Below are 14,937 nucleotides of genomic sequence, written 5' to 3'. Positions count from 1 at the left end.
AGAAGAAAGGATCGCTTGAAAGCCCCAACATTTGGAAGGCCGCTGTAGGAGTGATGGGGATGAAACAGGTATATCTTTATGCGTATACATGTACTGAAAGCATCAAGAGGCAGTCTATGGTTAACGGGGATGCGTGGGCTGCCTTGCCCGAGCTGCCACGCGCACCGCCCTGCGCCCTGCACGCACAACGAACCCCGCTACCACGCACTTCCTATCAAGCTTCCCCGGGTGCCGACATCTGCAATATCCCGCTCCCGAGGATGCCCCCAGGCGTCAAATCCCGCTGTGTGGGGTGCCCCCCGGCGCCGAATCCCGCTGCCTGCGGTGCCCCCCGGCGCCGAATCCCGCTGCCTGCGGTGCCCCCCAGCGCCGAATCCCGCTTCCGCGGGTGACCCCACCCGAGGTATCCCGCTGTCCCCGCCAGAAATCCCCCTTTGTACTGAAGACAGCGGGATTTTGCCGGGCGAAATCCTGTGCCCGGGGTCGTCGCGAAATCCAGAGCGCCTGCATCCCTCTGCCCACACAGGGGCCTTAAAACGAATGGTCTTCTCACGCTGTCAGCTAGTGTTTCTGAATTGTGTCTCGCCCGCTAAGCAGCCATATAGGCCACACGAGCCTGGTCGACGCGAACGGTGCGTCGCTCATCCTACACACCACTACCGTACTCCCTTGCTGCACACTCCACTGCAGCTGGATACACTACGCCTCTGGGCATTTGATGCGTCAGTGCGTGCATTGCGCGCTGTACTCCCGACCACTTGGCTTGATCTACTCTACTCTGTGCAACCAACCTGTCCCTTTCGGCCCCTGTGTGTCCATGCCGCTACGGCAGCCAAGCACCGTCACACAAAAGTAACACCGGTAGCACACCCTATGACCCTACTGCAGCACAGCACAGCACTCAAGCACGTGCTAAGCGGGGTGAGGCGGCTCTCACACCACAAAATCAAACCAGTAGCTCACCACCTGCCTTGCCACCTGCGTCCAACATATCGCGAAACCTACCTTTGCTCTCTGACTATCTGGCTCACGGCCGTCTCTCGTTCACGGATCGGTCAAGCGCATGACCAAACATCACCCAACCTGTGCCCACTCGCGTTCCAATCACGCCCCTCCGAGAGCCACAACCCAATGCCAAGGACGTGACTCGTGTTCCAGTCACGCCCGTTCGAAGGCCACTCACAACCCACACCGAGTCACCAACCACATGACTGACATGACTGCTGCCGAATGGGCTGCTGGCGCACACAAGACATCCTGCTTTACCCCAACCTTAGTACCCCCACCCGCCCGGCGCTCGTTTCTCCCGCTCCTCCCGCTCTCGGTCCGCCCACGACCTGACCCCATAACCTTCCGACCGCGCAACCACCACCACACTCGGCGGCGCCGCGCTGGCGCTGCTATATGCCCCCCGCCCCCCACCGCCGCCGCTATACGCCCCCGGGCCGAACCCGTGCCCGCCTGACCCATATCCCGCCGGCGCCCCCGCAGGTGCTGCTCCTACCGCTGGTCCAGCAGGCGGCCCCGCTGGCAGCGAGGACACGGGCACGGCGCCGCCGCCGCCACTCGGCGAGGCGGAGGAGTTGGGTATCCCTGCCGCCATCTCCATGTATTCCTCGCCGTCCACCCGCTTGCGCCTGGTGTTGCTGAGGCGGCTGCGCCACCTGCCGGCCGGAAGAAGGAGGAGGCAGCGCGAGCCGCGGGGCGGCAGGGGTGGAGGCGAGGTGGGGCCAGGGTGGTGTGGCGAGCGCGTGAGGTGGTTGCTTCCGGGTCCGCCCCTGCAAAGCCCACGCTCCTCTCCACTTTGTTCCGTGCTGCCACCCAGCTGCACGCAGCCGCGACCTCCAGACGGCACCTCGACATAGTACAGCAGCAGCAACAGCAGCAGGCAGCATCGCGCACAGCGGCAGCGACAGCGGCAGCCGCAGCAGCAACAGCAGGCAGCAGCAGCAACTCACTTGCTCTCCGGCCTGTTGGGGCAGCAGCAGCACCTGCAGCAGCAAGCCACCACCTCCACCAGGCAGCCGCACGCCTCCACCGCCAGCAGCAGGCCCGCGCCGCCAAACATGACCATCATGGTCCAGCTCAGCCCCACCACCGTGTTACGCCACTGGTTCAGGCTCTGTACAACAAGATGCGGTGCGGGCGTAGCCGCTTCCTTGGCCGATTACAGAGTGCATAACAATCATGAGTGCGTGCGCCGATCAGCCATGAAGCGCTTCTCCGGCCTTCGAGACGCCTGCGGCGCCGCCCGCTTACGTCCCCGTGGTTAACAATGAATGTCACCCCGCGCTGCCCTCCCACCACTCCGCTCTCGCTCCTGCGCCCGCCCCTCGACAGCGCACATCGCCACGCCCACCACGCCGCTCCCTCACCGTGGGCATCCACTCGTCCAGCAGCTCCCCCAGCTGGGCCGCCAGGTCGCTGGTGGCGTTGCCGGCGGGCGGCAGCACCGCCGGAGGCGGCGGCGGCGGCGGAAACAGCGTCGCCGCGGCGGCTGGCGGCGGCGGCGGCGGTGCATTCCCCACAATGAGGCGCACAGCCGCCGGACCCGTGTCCACAGAGATGGCCGTGTGCTCCTGCACGGCACCCCCCCCCCCCGAGTCGGGATGACAGCAGCGGGGCTGGTGAGAGCGCGCGCTTTGCGCACACGAGACCGAGACCGATCCCATCACACGTGCGCCTGCGCTTTCGCAAGCGCTCTGACCTTCTCCACAGCGTTCTACGCAAGGTGTGCCCCGTTTCGTTGCCCTGGCTCCTGCCATGCCTCTCCCACGCACACGCAACCACACACTTCCACGCAACCCCCGCAGTACGGTACGCACACGTACACACGCCCACAGGCCACGCCTTCCCCGCCCACCTGCAGCACCAGCGCTGCCGCCAGCCACCACGCCAGCCCCAGCAGCGCGAACATCAGCTCCAACAGCGGCCCCCAGCCGCACAGGTGGCAGGTGCACCACAGCAGGCAGGCCATCACGAAGGTGGCGGCCAGGCTGATGGCGCACACCTTTGGGAGGGGGGTGGGGGGGAGCAGCAGGGGTAGGTGGGGCTTGGAGAGGCGCAGGTGCAGGTGCAGGTGCAGGTGTAGGTGCAGGTGCAGGTGCAGGTGCAGGTGCTGGTGCAGGTGCAGGTGCAGGTGCAGGTGCAGGTGCAGGTGCAGGTGCAGGTGCAGGTGTAGGTGCAGGTGCAGGTGAGGTGAGGTGAGGTGAGGTGAGGTGAGGTGAGGTGCCGCAAGCCGTGCCCAACTCGGGCGACGCCGGGAGGGTAGGTGCTGTTGTGCTGGTACCCGGGATTGACCGTGGCAGGCAGCCGGGCACCCCAGGCCCCGGTCTCTGGGACCCGTGGGATCGCCTCCCAGCCCCCCCCCTTCATTGGCAGCCCAATGTACACGAACTCACCCCAAGCACCCATCACGCGCATTTCCCCACCCCCCCATACATGTGCTCACCCCGTACACGTAACTGCACATGGTTTTGGAGTCGCCGTCAAACTGGCCCGCATTCCCGCGCTTCTGCAGCAGGCACGCCGCGTCCACGTGTATGGGCCCAGCCGTGGCGTTCAGGTCCGTGCCGCCCCCCGCCCCGGAACCCGAGGTCCCGCCGGAGGCTCCCCCAGTCCCCCCCGCGGCGGCCGGCGTGGCCCCGAGCAGGCTGTTGGTGACGTTGGCTATCCCAGCCACGGTGGTCAGGTCGGCGAGCGAGGACACCGGCAGCTGCACCGCGATGGTCACGTTCTCCAGCTTCACGGCCACGATGACGATGATGCTGACGGATACGAGGACCTGGGGTGACGGCAAAGGGTGGCAGTGGGGTGAAGGGATACGCAGGGGTGGACGGGGAGGAGGCAAAGGGCATCCGACGGTGCGGCTCTGGAGTCTGGGAACTGTTGCGAGCCGTCCCAATGGCCGCTCGCCATCCTAACGGCGCCCTGGTGCCCTTTTGAAGCTTTGCGAGTATCTAAGACTGCGCGAAGTTCCTCCAAAAGGCGCAACCCGCGCTCGCCATTCGTCCAAGCGCAGACATGCAAATGGCCCAAAGCCCTTCCTGATTCTTCCCCTGGTGCCACGGACAGAGGATACGTAGTTTTGGGGATGGCCATAGACAAGCGCAACGCACCTTAAGCACCGCCAGGACTGTCAAGGTCGTCCGGCTAAAGCAACTATACGCCGAGCTTGCCACGCATTCTATGCAGCATTTCATCTTTACTCAGCAGGCACGGCTTAGTGTGTATTCTACTGAGTCGAGCTGGACGAAAACAGAACTCGCTAAACGCAGGCTCGTTTTATGTGTCTAGCCATTTCTGGTTAGTAATCTGCTCGTATCGTATCTTGTTTCATATTGAATACAAGAGCTGATAACTTAGTGGGGCTGTCATGTCGGCAACTCGCGCCTGCGCCAAAGTCGTGTCAGGCACACACGAACAGGAGGCGTCAAAGGGCGGTGTGTAGCTGAGGCGGGGGGCCTGAAAGTGTCTACTCGGGAGAAAGCAGCGGGCCGGCATACGGGTTGTGGGAGGGCCAGAGGGGAGCGGTAAGCGGTTGCGGACAGTGCCTGATCAACTCCTGTTCCCGCCTGTTCCCCACCCAGGCCCACCCCCGTTCCCTGGTTCCCTGTCCCTCATTGGTCAGAATAGGCAGCAAATTGCACGGCTCTTTCACTCGAGCTGCACGGTCACAGCACACCGCGCCAATGCCAGCCGGGCCAGGTCATGCAGCGTCGGCAAGGACCTTGCACTGATTTGACCAAGTTCAAGTAGCCATTAGTCGCACAGTAATCTTTTACTGTTTGTAAGTGCTGTAAAAACCCTTTGCGCATCAGTGGCCTGAGCCATTCCACAAAAGTTGGAACCCAATGCACGTCGCATAGTGCAAAGCGCGCAATGCCGCGTCCACAACACGCATATCTTCGCTACTTAGAGTTATGCGCTCGGCAGCAGCCGCGGCTTCGGCCGCCCGCTGCTTCCCGAGGCACGCTCGCGGAGGCAACCCTAGAGGACCTACCGGCACTCATGCCCTACTCGCACCCAATCGGCGGCTACCGCGGCAGGAGCTTTGAAAGCCGGCTGCTGCAGCTGCGATACGTCAAGGTAGCGCCGCACTGTCGCCTGGGTCGGCAACTAGCCCTGCTGGGGTTGCGGCCGCAACAACAGCAGCGCTGCTACTGCCGGCGTGCGCTGCTGCTGTCGCTGCCGCTGCTACTGCGGCTCCCAACTTGCAAAACTGCCAGTTATGACACGACGGAATGCTGACGCCGATGACCCTTGCAGGAACTGGAGCTTGATCCAGGAGCCGGTGCAGGGCAAGGGGCGGCAATCAGCGCCGCGAGCACTGGCAGCGGCGAGGCAAGCGCAGCCGGCGGTGATAGCGCGAGCGCCCCTGCCGCTGTCCCTGCCCCTGCCCCTGCCCCTGCCGCTGCTGCTGCCCCTACCGCTGCTGCTGCCCATGAAGGCGTCAACAGCGCCTCACCCACGCACCGCCACCACCACCACAAACACCACCAGCCGCAGCCGCACCCAAACAAGCCGCCTCCAAAGTCACCTCCTTCCTCTCCTGCCCCTTCCTCTTCAGCAGCAGCAGCAGCCCCCGCGCCCCGGCCGCACTCCTACATGGAGGTCACCTACCCCTTCGCCTCGCAGCCGTGGCTGTGGGCCCAGTACCACCGCCCCGGGTACCCAGGCCTGGACCCAGCCCTGATGGTGGGTGCACGTGGTGGGTGCCTGGGTGGCCACACAGGATAGACCGGATGGCCGTGCCAAATATGAGGAATGGAAAACGCAAAACGTGTCCGTGTGTGTATGTGTGTGTGTGTGTGTGTGTGTGTGTGTGTGTGTGTGTGTGTGTGTGTGTGTGTGTGTGTGTGTGTGTGTGTGTGTGTGTGTGTGTGTGTGTGTGTGTGTGTGTGTGTGTGTGTGTGTGTGTGTGTGTGTGTGTGTGTGTGCCTCTGTGTGCTTGTGACTCAATGCTAAACCGCTGGACCGGGTTGCGCCGGAGGGAAATGGTGAACCAGGACAAGGCCAAGGCGCGAGTGGCCCCGCGGCCGCGGCGCTCTGCCGCCACCGCCTGCTGCCCCCATGCTAGGAACTTTGGGTCGTGACTCGTGACGCTTGACCAACTGGACCACGCCCTACACCAACCGTGTGTGTGAACGTGTGTATGAACGTGTGTGTGTGTGTGTGTGTGTGTGTGTGTGTGTCTGCATCTGCAACGCAGCTTGAGGATTTCGACCCCTTCGCTGCGGATGTGGCCGCCCGCCACGTGGGCCACGTGCCGGACTCCATGCTGGTCACCGCCGTTATGGAGCGACTCACATGGCACCTGCACCCACAACACCACCACCACCACATGCAGCAGCGGCAGCAGCAGCAGAAGCAGGAGGAGCAGGAGCAGTCCGGAAGGGCAGGGGAATGGGCGGGAGCGGCGGGTGCATATGGCGGGAGAGGGAGCGGGAGAGGAGCGGGAGGGGGAGGGGGAGGCGGCGGCTCTTGGCGGCTGCCGCCGGTGGCGCCCACTGACATGCGGCTGTCGGGCCAGGTGAAGCGGCGGGCGGGCGGGGACGCGGGCTGGGGCGGTGACAGGTGTAGTCGGCAAAAGACACATCTAGATGCCCCAGGGCGTGTTCCGGTCTTATACTTGTGTGCTGTAGAACTTCCGCGTTCCGCCCACAGACAGTGACGGTGGTGGTGGCGCAGCCCCAACGCCCACAACGTGTCCCGTGTCCCGGTAGCCTTGCCAGTGTGCCAGCACATAGGAGTGCACACACAAAGCATACATCGCACACACTGTCTTTGCGCGACGTTTTCCTTGTGCTTTTTCCTACAACAAAGGCCTCCTAATTCCTTCCTCTTCCCACCCACGGCTCCACACACACACCCTGCAGGTGACGTGGGTGGGCCGCAGCAGTGCCGAGGTACTGCTGCAGCTCACCGCCCTGCCGCCGCCGCCGCCGCCGCCCCACACCGGGCCCGGCGCCTCGTCTGTGCTACAGCCGGGGCAGCAGCAGCAGCAGCAGCAGCAGCAGCAGGTGGTGCTACAGCCGGGGCAGCTGGTGGCCTCGGCCGAGTTCGTGATGGCGCTGCGGGACTCCTCGCTGCGGCGGGCGGTGGAGATGCCACCTCTGCACGTGGGGGGTGGCGGCAGCAGCAGCAGCGGCAGCAGTGGCAGCGACTCCAGTGACAGCAGCGGCAGTAGCAGTAGCATTAGCAGTAGCAGCACGGACGAGCTGGAGCGGGAGTTGTTCCGGCGCGGCCGGGAGCACCACCGCCAGCGCCAGGCGCGGCGGGAGCGGGACCGCGCGCCCGCCACGTCGGCGGCAGCAGCGCAGCTGCTGGCGGCTGCTGCTGCTACTGCCGGCGCCGGCGGCGCCGCCAGCTCCAAGGCTACTGCCGCGGCTGCAGCCGCGGCTACTGCCACAGACGGCGAGGGGCCGCCGGCACTGCTGTCACGGCTGGTGCACCTAAGCGTGGGGCAGTCGGAGCAGGGCCGCGCGGCCGCCGCCGCACTAGCGGCGGCCGCCGCCCAGGCTGCGGCCACAGGCGCCGGCCCCTTAGCGCCGGAGCCTGTTGGTGATGGCGGTGCCGGTGGCGATGCGGGCGGTGCGGAGTCCGGCAGTGCGCCGGTGCCGCCGGGATTAGGGCGGCACAGCCGCCGCGGCGGGCTCGGTCACAAGGCCGCGGGGGCAGAGTCAGCGGCGGCGGCGGCGGCGGCGGCGGCGGGTGTGGTGGTGCCGGTGCGGGCGACGGAGCTTCACCGCACGCTGGTGGCGGAGTGGCAGGACCGCAACACCAGCGGCACCGTCTTTGGAGGCCACCTGCTGAGGCTGGTGAGGGCGCTGTGTGTGTGTGTGTGTGTGTGTGTGTGTGTGTGCGTGCGTGTGTGTGTGTGTGTGTGTGTTTTTGGGTGCGTGTACGGTATGCTATGGTAGGGGGTGGGGGTGTTGTGTTCTTCAAAAAATATCCACATGAAGATGCACGAGCGGGGTCTGGAGAAGTCAACAGGCAGAGTCGCGGGCGTACGGCTCAGGGGCTGCTGGCGGTAGCTGCGCCCTGCTGAGAGCTTAGCACACACGCTTGAGCACACACGTGTTAGATGATGCATTGATGCACTTTGTGAAGGCATACCCAGCGCCCCAGTCCCCGCAAAGGGCTCGACTCCTCAGGTTCCTGACCAGTGCTCTGCCCCCGACTGACCTGCCTCCGCCCCGCCTTCCCGCCTTCCACCCCACCCCATTTCACTTCGTAAACTTAATGCATGTAACCCCACCCCCGTGTGCTCAATGTTTGAACCTTGCAACCCTGCCGTACTTGCAAACCTAATCACGCCGTTTTTCGCATCCCACCCCCCACACCCCGTGTGTGCTGTCAGGCGTACGAGCACGCCGCCGCCACCGCCGCCGCCTTTGCGGGCGGCCCCTGTGCGCTGGTGGCGCTGGACGAGGCGGTCATCAGCTCGCCGGCCCGGGTGGGGGAGCTGCTGCACGCCGTGGGGCGGGTGGTGTGGGTGGAGAAGGAGGAGCCGGCGGCAGAGGGAACTGAGGGAGAGGAGGAGGAGGTGGCGGCGGCGGTGGGGCCGGCGGGGAGAGGGGCTTGGGGAGGGACAGGTACAGGGAGAGGGAGCAGGCGGGAAGGGGTGGAGGAGGTGGAGGTGGAGGTGGAGGCAGGGGCGGGGGCGCCGGGGCCCGGTCGGGCTGTTCGTGTGGTTGTGCGTGTGGGGCGCTACGGCGTGTCCGCTCCCTCGCAGCACGCACTGGCGCTGTCCCTGGCCGCCACCTTCCTGGCGCAGACACACGCGGAGGAGGCGGCAGCGGAGGAGGCGGAGGAGGAGGCAGAGGCGGAGGCGGAGGAGGCAGAGGCGGAGGCGAGGGTGGGGGTGGCGGAGGCGGTGGGGGCGGCGGCTGGGCAGGGGCAGGGGCAGGAGCAGAGGCAGGGCGGGGAGGGGCTGGGAGGGCGGGGAGCAGCAGTGCCGCTGCCGCGGGTGCTGCCGACCACGTTGACGGAGGCGGCGGAGGCGCTGGCGGCGCAGCGGCGGCATGACGCACTGGTGGCGGCACTGGCGGCGGCGGAAGTGGGGGAGGTGGGTGAAGCAGGGGAGGCGGAGCGGCCCGGGCAGGGACAGGAGGGAGGGGTCGCGGGGGGAGGAGTGGGAGGCGGCGTCGCCGGCGTTGGGCGGGCGGCGGCGGCGGGTTAGTTTCACTTGTGAGGTGCGGATGTGTGCTGTTGTAGTGTGCGATGGGACAAGGTTAATGCAGGTTGGCGAATTCCCGTGGGGCACAGATTCCCAGACCCCAGCAGACGACAAACAATTTGCAACTGCAGTGCAATACGCGCTAACGCGCGGCTGGTCGAACGCCGGAGTTACTAGGCGGTAGTAGTGGCTAGTGTGATGGACTCCTGCAGCTGCACGCTGACGGGACCTAACCGACTAACCCCTTGGTCGGTTAGGTGACGGGCATTGCAGTGAGGCGGAACTGGGCGCCAGTGCTGACACGCGTACGGTACCTTCAAGAAGCACAGATGGCGAAGGAGCCAAGTGCACACACGCAAGGCATGTACACACGCAGTCACATACTCCACTGCAAGCGTGTCTTCCGGCACCCCGGACGCATGTCCGCAGTCAGCCTCTCTCCCTAAGCAGTCACCGAATCACACCAAGACAGCCAAGTCTCGCACAAACTGAGCGTTGCGAAGCCTCGCAAACGAGATAACGACGCGGCACGCAACCCAGTGCGTCTTTCCTCCGCCCATTCCTCGGAGCGCCATGAATTGCGCCGCGGCAGCCTGCGTGTTGCACAATGGCGCGCAAAAAAAGCCCCTAGACTAAGGCACTAAGCCCACACCAGTATTACGGTAGGATTGCGACTCCGTGTGCACTAACACCGCAGACGCACCAGCCCGCCTCACATGCGCGTTTCACCCTGCCCACGTCCGCCTTGCACGTGGCCTGCACCCCGCGCAAACCTCCGGGGAGCAACAAAGCCATACGCCGAAACACACATGCTCCCCGCGCTCTCCTTCGTGCACCCACACCCGGCCCTCCTGCGCCCGATGCCTGCTCCTACGCCTGCCTTCACTCAAGCCTCCTTCCCTCCCTCCCAAACAAGCGCCCTTGCCCCCCCTCAGCCACGCCCCACGCGCCGCCTCAACCCATCCCCGCCCTTTCCAAGCCCTCCAAGCCTCCACCACCCCCACCTTTCCACCACCATCACCACCACCAGCACCACTCCTAACCTCTCTACCTCCGCCTCCAGCTCCTGCCACCCGCTACAACCCCGAGCGCCAGTGCCGCTGCTGCCTCACGCCCCCACCCGCGCCAGTGCCGCCTCCACGTACTGCCGTGGGTCGGGGATCTCCGCAAGCACCGGCCGCTCGGTCTTCGCGGCGTTGGCCAGCTTGGCGTAGGCCGCCGTGTAGCCCTGGGGGTAGGCGGGTGAATGTGTGTGTGTGTGTGTGTGTGTGTGTGTGTGTGTGTGGAGGCGGGGGAGGCATGAAAGGCTGCGATACAGTGCCGTCCAAGAAAGACGGAGTATACGCGCGAAAGTCCAACAAAGCTTGAAGTGCCGCCCTACATAGTGCCGCTCCAACGCAGCCCAGACCTGCCGCCGCCAGTTGGTGGACTCATGGGCACGTACCCCGTTCTGCACGCACGGCTAGCCCTAGCCCCCTCCACAACACCCCTACGCCCCACGTCCACCACCCCTCTTCTTACATAATCATGAATGTAATCCCCGCCCCCCACCTGCATCTCCTCGAAGTCCGGCTCCTCGTCCTCCTGGCCGCTGCCTCCCTGACTGCCGCCGCCCGTCAGCTTGTCCACCACGCCCTTGCGCAGCGCCGCCCACAGCGCGCCCCGGTCGCCTGCACCAGCGGGGTTACATCGGGGTTACATTAATGAGTACTTAGGGAGGGGAGGGAGCGTCCAGACTCATGGCTGGCTAGATGGAGAAGGCGTTATTGTTTCGGCACAAGGAAATGGCAAGAGTAGGGGCGATTGCAGAAGACCAGCAGGCGCGGTCCTACGCGGTCTCCCCCACCCTTGTTGGCAGCCTCCGGCCTGCCTCCCGTGCCTCACCCGGCGCGGCCGCGTTGAAGCCCGGCAGCTCCGTGAGCAGCTTGGCGCCCGCCACCGCCACCAGCTTCTCCTCCTCCGGCCCGTCCACACCCGGCAGCGCCGGCAGCCACACCTGGGGTGGGGAGGAGGAGCAGCAGCAGCAGGGGGAGGGCGAGGGGGAGCAAGGGGGTTGGGGTAAGGAATGAGCAGCGGCCGGTGGGCGTTGCGAGAACCACACAGTCGGCCACGCCGCCGCCTCCTGCTCTGCCCTGTCCACTGCCACCGTCCATGTTTCCAGCTGCTACCGACCCTGCGGCCCCGCCCTTCCCCCCTCCTCTCCCTCCTCTCCCCCTCCTCTCCCCCTCCTCTCCCCCTCCTCTCCCCCTCCTCTCCCCCTCCTCTCCCCCTCCTCTCCCTCACCCCCCCGCCCGCACCTGCCCCAGCAGCATGAACAGGATGCCGGGCTGCACCTTGTCCAGCTGCTCGGCGGCGGCGGCGGGGCCGTGCTTGCAGATGAACAGAGCCAGGAACACCACGAAGAAGCGGCAGAACTGGAGGCAGGGAGGCAGGGGTTGGTTCATAATTGGCTAAGGAAATGGTAGACGATAGGCAATCCTGGGGTGGGGTGGAGGTAATGGGTGTGGGAGCTCTCGGTGCAGAACTTACTGAAGCCGAAGCAGCGTCACCTATTCTAACGACCCTTTCCCCAAACCCCAGTTGCGTGCTGAGCACCCGTCCCCCCCACCCCTCCCCTCTCCCTCCCCTCCCCCTCCCCTCCCCCTTCCCTTCCCCTTCCCCTTCCCCCCCCTCCCCTCCCTCCCCCTCCCCCTCCCCTCCCCTCTCCCCTCTCCTCCCCTCCCCCCCCCCACCCCGCACCTTGGGCGTCTTGCTGCTGCTGAGGCGCTGGAACATGAGCGTCCAGATGGAGGGCAGGAACTGCGCGTAGGCGGGCAGCGGCAGGCTCTCCACGATGGCGTTGACGATGTAGAAGCCCTCGTGGTCGTGCGCCTTGCTGGACAGCAGCTTCTGGAACACGCCCAGCACCGCCGCCAGGTGGCCGCCAGCAACCACCTCGGTGCCGGCCTTGGTCAGGTAGGCCTGCAGGGCAGGGGAGGCAGAGGGGGAGGGGGTTGCGTCCATGATTGCCCAAGGAAATGGTAGACGGTAGGCAATCTTGGGGAGCAGCAAACGGGGGGCGGCATTCCATTCCAGTCCCAAAAGTGGGAGCAAGGGGCAGCTAGTGGGGGCAAGGGAGCAAGGGGCAACAAAGGCAGCACGTGGGCAGGTTGTGGCTGCACGCGCTGTATGTGCTGTGGTGTCGAGGCCAAGGCCGCCGCCGCTCCGAGGCCCGGCGCGGCAGGCGCACACGCACACCGCCCTGCCTTCCGCGCCAGCTCCGCCCACCTCCCCCACACACAGGCAACATCCATCGCGTTGCTGCATCGCATACACAGTCTTTGCGCTTCTGTTTCCTTGTGCTCCTTACCACACACACACAAAACACACACACGCTCACACATGCACGCCGCCCCGCCATTCCCCCCTCGCCGCACCTGCAGCAGTCGCACCAGCGCCGGCACGTTGCCGCTGCGCTCCCAGAACACCGGCGACAGCAGCGGCGGGAAGATGGCCAGGTACAGCTGCGGCAGCGGCGCGGGCCGCAGCTCGATGAGCTGGGAGAAGATCTGGAACACGTAGGGGTGGAACTCCTGAAGCAGGGTGGGAGGGAGGGGGGTTGCAAGGGTTAAGAAACAACAATAACAGGATGCAAGCAGGGGGTGAGAGGGGGAGGGGGACAGGTGATGTGCGGCGGGTAGGGGATAGGAGGGTGGGGAGTTGGAGATTGGTGGCTGGGGGGCAGCCGACGACAGCACAACTGGAGCCGTCGCAAGCACATGGATCGCTAATATTGTTCTGTGTATTCCTTGCGTGTGCTTTCCAGGACGCTTTCAAGTGCGCGCACACACACACACACACACACACACACGCACACACACACACACACACACACACACGCGCGCGCACACACACGCCCTCACCTGCACGTCCTGCTGCAACACCAGCTCGAAGGCGGGGAACAGCGCCTGCCGGGGATAGGGGGTTGTAAATACCGGGGGTGGGGGGTAAGGCGCGGGGGTCAGGGCTGCGGGAGTCCCAGCGGAGCGCTCATGGAGCTGGAGCCGGCGAGACGCCGGCGCGGCACTCGCACCCCTCGCTTCTAATTGAAAGTGGTGAAACAATCCCCGCCTCCACCACCACCCGTCGCAACCCCTCCCTCCCCCCCCCCGACAACCGAGACTGAAGGTTACACTTGGAGCTCGAACTGCAGTTCTGGGCTGGATGACCATTCCTTGACTACCGTATTGGGACCTCCTCATTGGGCTCCGTTTAGTTTGGGCTGGGATCTACAAACCCTCCTTCCCCACCTGCTCGTAGTCCGCCACGGCGGCTGCGGAGGCGGCGGTGCCGTGCCGTATGAGCGCCGCCACGGACTCGAACAGGTAGTGGTTGAAGGAGGGGTTGCGCGGGTTCTTGCACACCTCCACAAGCATGGCGGCCAGGCGCTGGGGGGGGGGTTGGGGGGAAGGGGCGGAGGGTAGCTGTTCGTGAATAATTAAGAAAGGCAAATTTGCCGCATTGGTAGGGATGGGGGAGGGAGGGAGGGGAGGGGAGTGCGTGGGTATGTTCTTGCGTGTGTGCTGGGGAGCACATACAAAGGGTAGAAGCGTGGTGTAGTGCACACACGCTTCTGGGCAACACGCACACCCACCCACACCCATACCCACACGCCCACCCACCCACCCACCCACCCACCCACACCCACACGCACACCCACCCACCCACCCACCCACCCACCCACCCACCCACCCACCCACCCACCCACCCACCCACCACACACACACACACGCCCGCCCCACCTGCAGGCACACCGCGGATACGGGCGCGATGGCGGGCCCCACGAACACGATGACGCGCATGATGGCCTTCATGAGGTACTCGTTCTCACTGCTGTCTGGCAGCTTGAAGCCCGCAAACAGCTTCTCAAGCAGAACCTGTGGAGCGTGTGCAAGAGACACACATGTGTGTTTGCTGAGTGAGTGCTGAGTGTGTGTGTGTGTGTGTGTGTGTGTGTGTGTGTGTGTGTGTGTGTGTGTGTGTGTGTGTGTATGTGTGGGGATTACATTCATGATTATTTAAGAAGTGAAGGCGTAGCCAGGTACAGTAGTCTGGGGAGGGGTGTCGCGGCCGGCCTGCAAATACGCTTGGAGAAGCACTGCCCTCCTCAGCACTGCCCTCCTGAATTGCCACACGCCGCGCTTGTGGCCCCAGCCGCCTCCCCCACACGCCCCCCCCCCGCCCTCTCCCAATCATGAATGTAAAGCCCCCCCCTATACACACACATATGCCGTCGCGTTGCTGCACCACATACACAGTCTTTGCGCTTATTCTTTACCTCGTTGTTTCCTTTAAACACACACACACACACACACACACACACACACAAGCACACACACACACCTCCCCGCCCCCCACCCCGTGCCCACACACACACACAGTCTACACACCTGCAGGTGCGGCCCCAGGTCTGCGCTGGTGAACTTGTTGGCGCGGGTGGCGGGGTCCTTGAGGCTGAGCAGCCGCTCCAGGCAGATGGCGGCGTAGGAGTGCACCACACAGTACTCCGAGCCTGGTGTGTGTGTGTGTGTGTGAGAGAGAGAGAGAGGGGGTGTAAGTGAGGCGGAGGTGGGGTTGACACCGGAAGCCCAGGCGCTGAGGGGGCCACAGGCGATGACAGCAAGCCGGTGTCGAGGCCATCCGCAAGGTGTCGGGAGCCGTGGTGCGCCCCCATGTCCCTCCTTCGCTCCCTTCCTCCCTTCCCTCCCTCCCTCCCT

General features: G+C 65.0%; 3 protein-coding genes across 3 annotated transcripts in view; 1 reads left to right on the top strand and 2 right to left on the bottom strand.

Annotated features, from left to right (window-relative positions):
- Positions 1 to 477: 477 nt before the first annotated feature.
- On the bottom strand, positions 478 to 4,339 carry CHLRE_16g685750v5 (uncharacterized protein). Its single transcript, XM_043071549.1, has 6 exons — positions 4,119 to 4,339; positions 3,452 to 3,784; positions 2,864 to 3,010; positions 2,376 to 2,579; positions 1,959 to 2,122; positions 478 to 1,664 (listed from the first exon to the last, which is right to left on the bottom strand). The coding sequence occupies exons 1-6, from the start codon at positions 4,200 to 4,202 to the stop codon at positions 1,274 to 1,276; spliced, it is 1,323 nt and encodes a 440-aa protein (XP_042915936.1). The 5' UTR covers positions 4,203 to 4,339; the 3' UTR covers positions 478 to 1,273.
- Positions 4,340 to 4,659: 320 nt separating this feature from the next.
- Positions 4,660 to 9,355, top strand: CHLRE_16g685800v5 (uncharacterized protein). The gene is made up of 5 exons (XM_043071550.1): positions 4,660 to 5,088; positions 5,269 to 5,697; positions 6,212 to 6,532; positions 6,879 to 7,820; positions 8,363 to 9,355. The coding sequence occupies exons 1-5, from the start codon at positions 5,011 to 5,013 to the stop codon at positions 9,182 to 9,184; spliced, it is 2,592 nt and encodes an 863-aa protein (XP_042915935.1). The 5' UTR covers positions 4,660 to 5,010; the 3' UTR covers positions 9,185 to 9,355.
- Positions 9,356 to 9,367: 12 nt separating this feature from the next.
- CHLRE_16g685901v5 (uncharacterized protein) overlaps positions 9,368 to 14,937 on the bottom strand; it is a 13,532-nt gene continuing 7,962 nt past the window's right edge. Inside the window, exons 18-27 of the mRNA XM_043071553.1 lie at positions 14,611 to 14,732; positions 13,963 to 14,097; positions 13,471 to 13,608; positions 13,084 to 13,128; positions 12,598 to 12,753; positions 11,921 to 12,142; positions 11,479 to 11,595; positions 11,066 to 11,177; positions 10,733 to 10,851; positions 9,368 to 10,409 (exon numbers count right to left, since the gene is read on the bottom strand). Of these exons, the coding sequence (XP_042915934.1) occupies positions 10,290 to 10,409; positions 10,733 to 10,851; positions 11,066 to 11,177; positions 11,479 to 11,595; positions 11,921 to 12,142; positions 12,598 to 12,753; positions 13,084 to 13,128; positions 13,471 to 13,608; positions 13,963 to 14,097; positions 14,611 to 14,732 (1,286 nt within the window). The 3' untranslated portion in view covers positions 9,368 to 10,289. The remainder of the gene's footprint in view (positions 10,410 to 10,732; positions 10,852 to 11,065; positions 11,178 to 11,478; positions 11,596 to 11,920; positions 12,143 to 12,597; positions 12,754 to 13,083; positions 13,129 to 13,470; positions 13,609 to 13,962; positions 14,098 to 14,610; positions 14,733 to 14,937) is intronic.

This window comes from Chlamydomonas reinhardtii, chromosome 16, assembly GCF_000002595.2.
Source record: "Chlamydomonas reinhardtii strain CC-503 cw92 mt+ chromosome 16, whole genome shotgun sequence".
NCBI lineage: Eukaryota > Viridiplantae > Chlorophyta > Chlorophyceae > Chlamydomonadales > Chlamydomonadaceae > Chlamydomonas > Chlamydomonas reinhardtii.
Note: the sequence above shows the minus strand (reverse complement) of the source record. Positions and strands in the feature narration are given on the sequence as shown.

Excerpts from the sequence above, each read along its gene's own strand:
- CHLRE_16g685750v5 (XM_043071549.1), bottom strand. The coding sequence starts at position 4,202 with ATGAAATGCTGCATAGAATGCGTGGCAAGCTCGGCGTATAGTTGCTTT. Across the intron at positions 3,785-4,118 it reads CAGTCCTGGCGGTGCTTAAG|GTCCTCGTATCCGTCAGCAT; the intron begins GTGCGTTGCGCT and ends CCGTCACCCCAG. Across the intron at positions 2,123-2,375 it reads TGGACGAGTGGATGCCCACG|AGCCTGAACCAGTGGCGTAA; the intron begins GTGAGGGAGCGG and ends CTTGTTGTACAG.
- CHLRE_16g685800v5 (XM_043071550.1), top strand. The coding sequence starts at position 5,011 with ATGCCCTACTCGCACCCAATCGGCGGCTACCGCGGCAGGAGCTTTGAA. Across the intron at positions 5,089-5,268 it reads TGCAGCTGCGATACGTCAAG|GAACTGGAGCTTGATCCAGG; the intron begins GTAGCGCCGCAC and ends TGACCCTTGCAG. Across the intron at positions 5,698-6,211 it reads GCCTGGACCCAGCCCTGATG|CTTGAGGATTTCGACCCCTT; the intron begins GTGGGTGCACGT and ends TCTGCAACGCAG.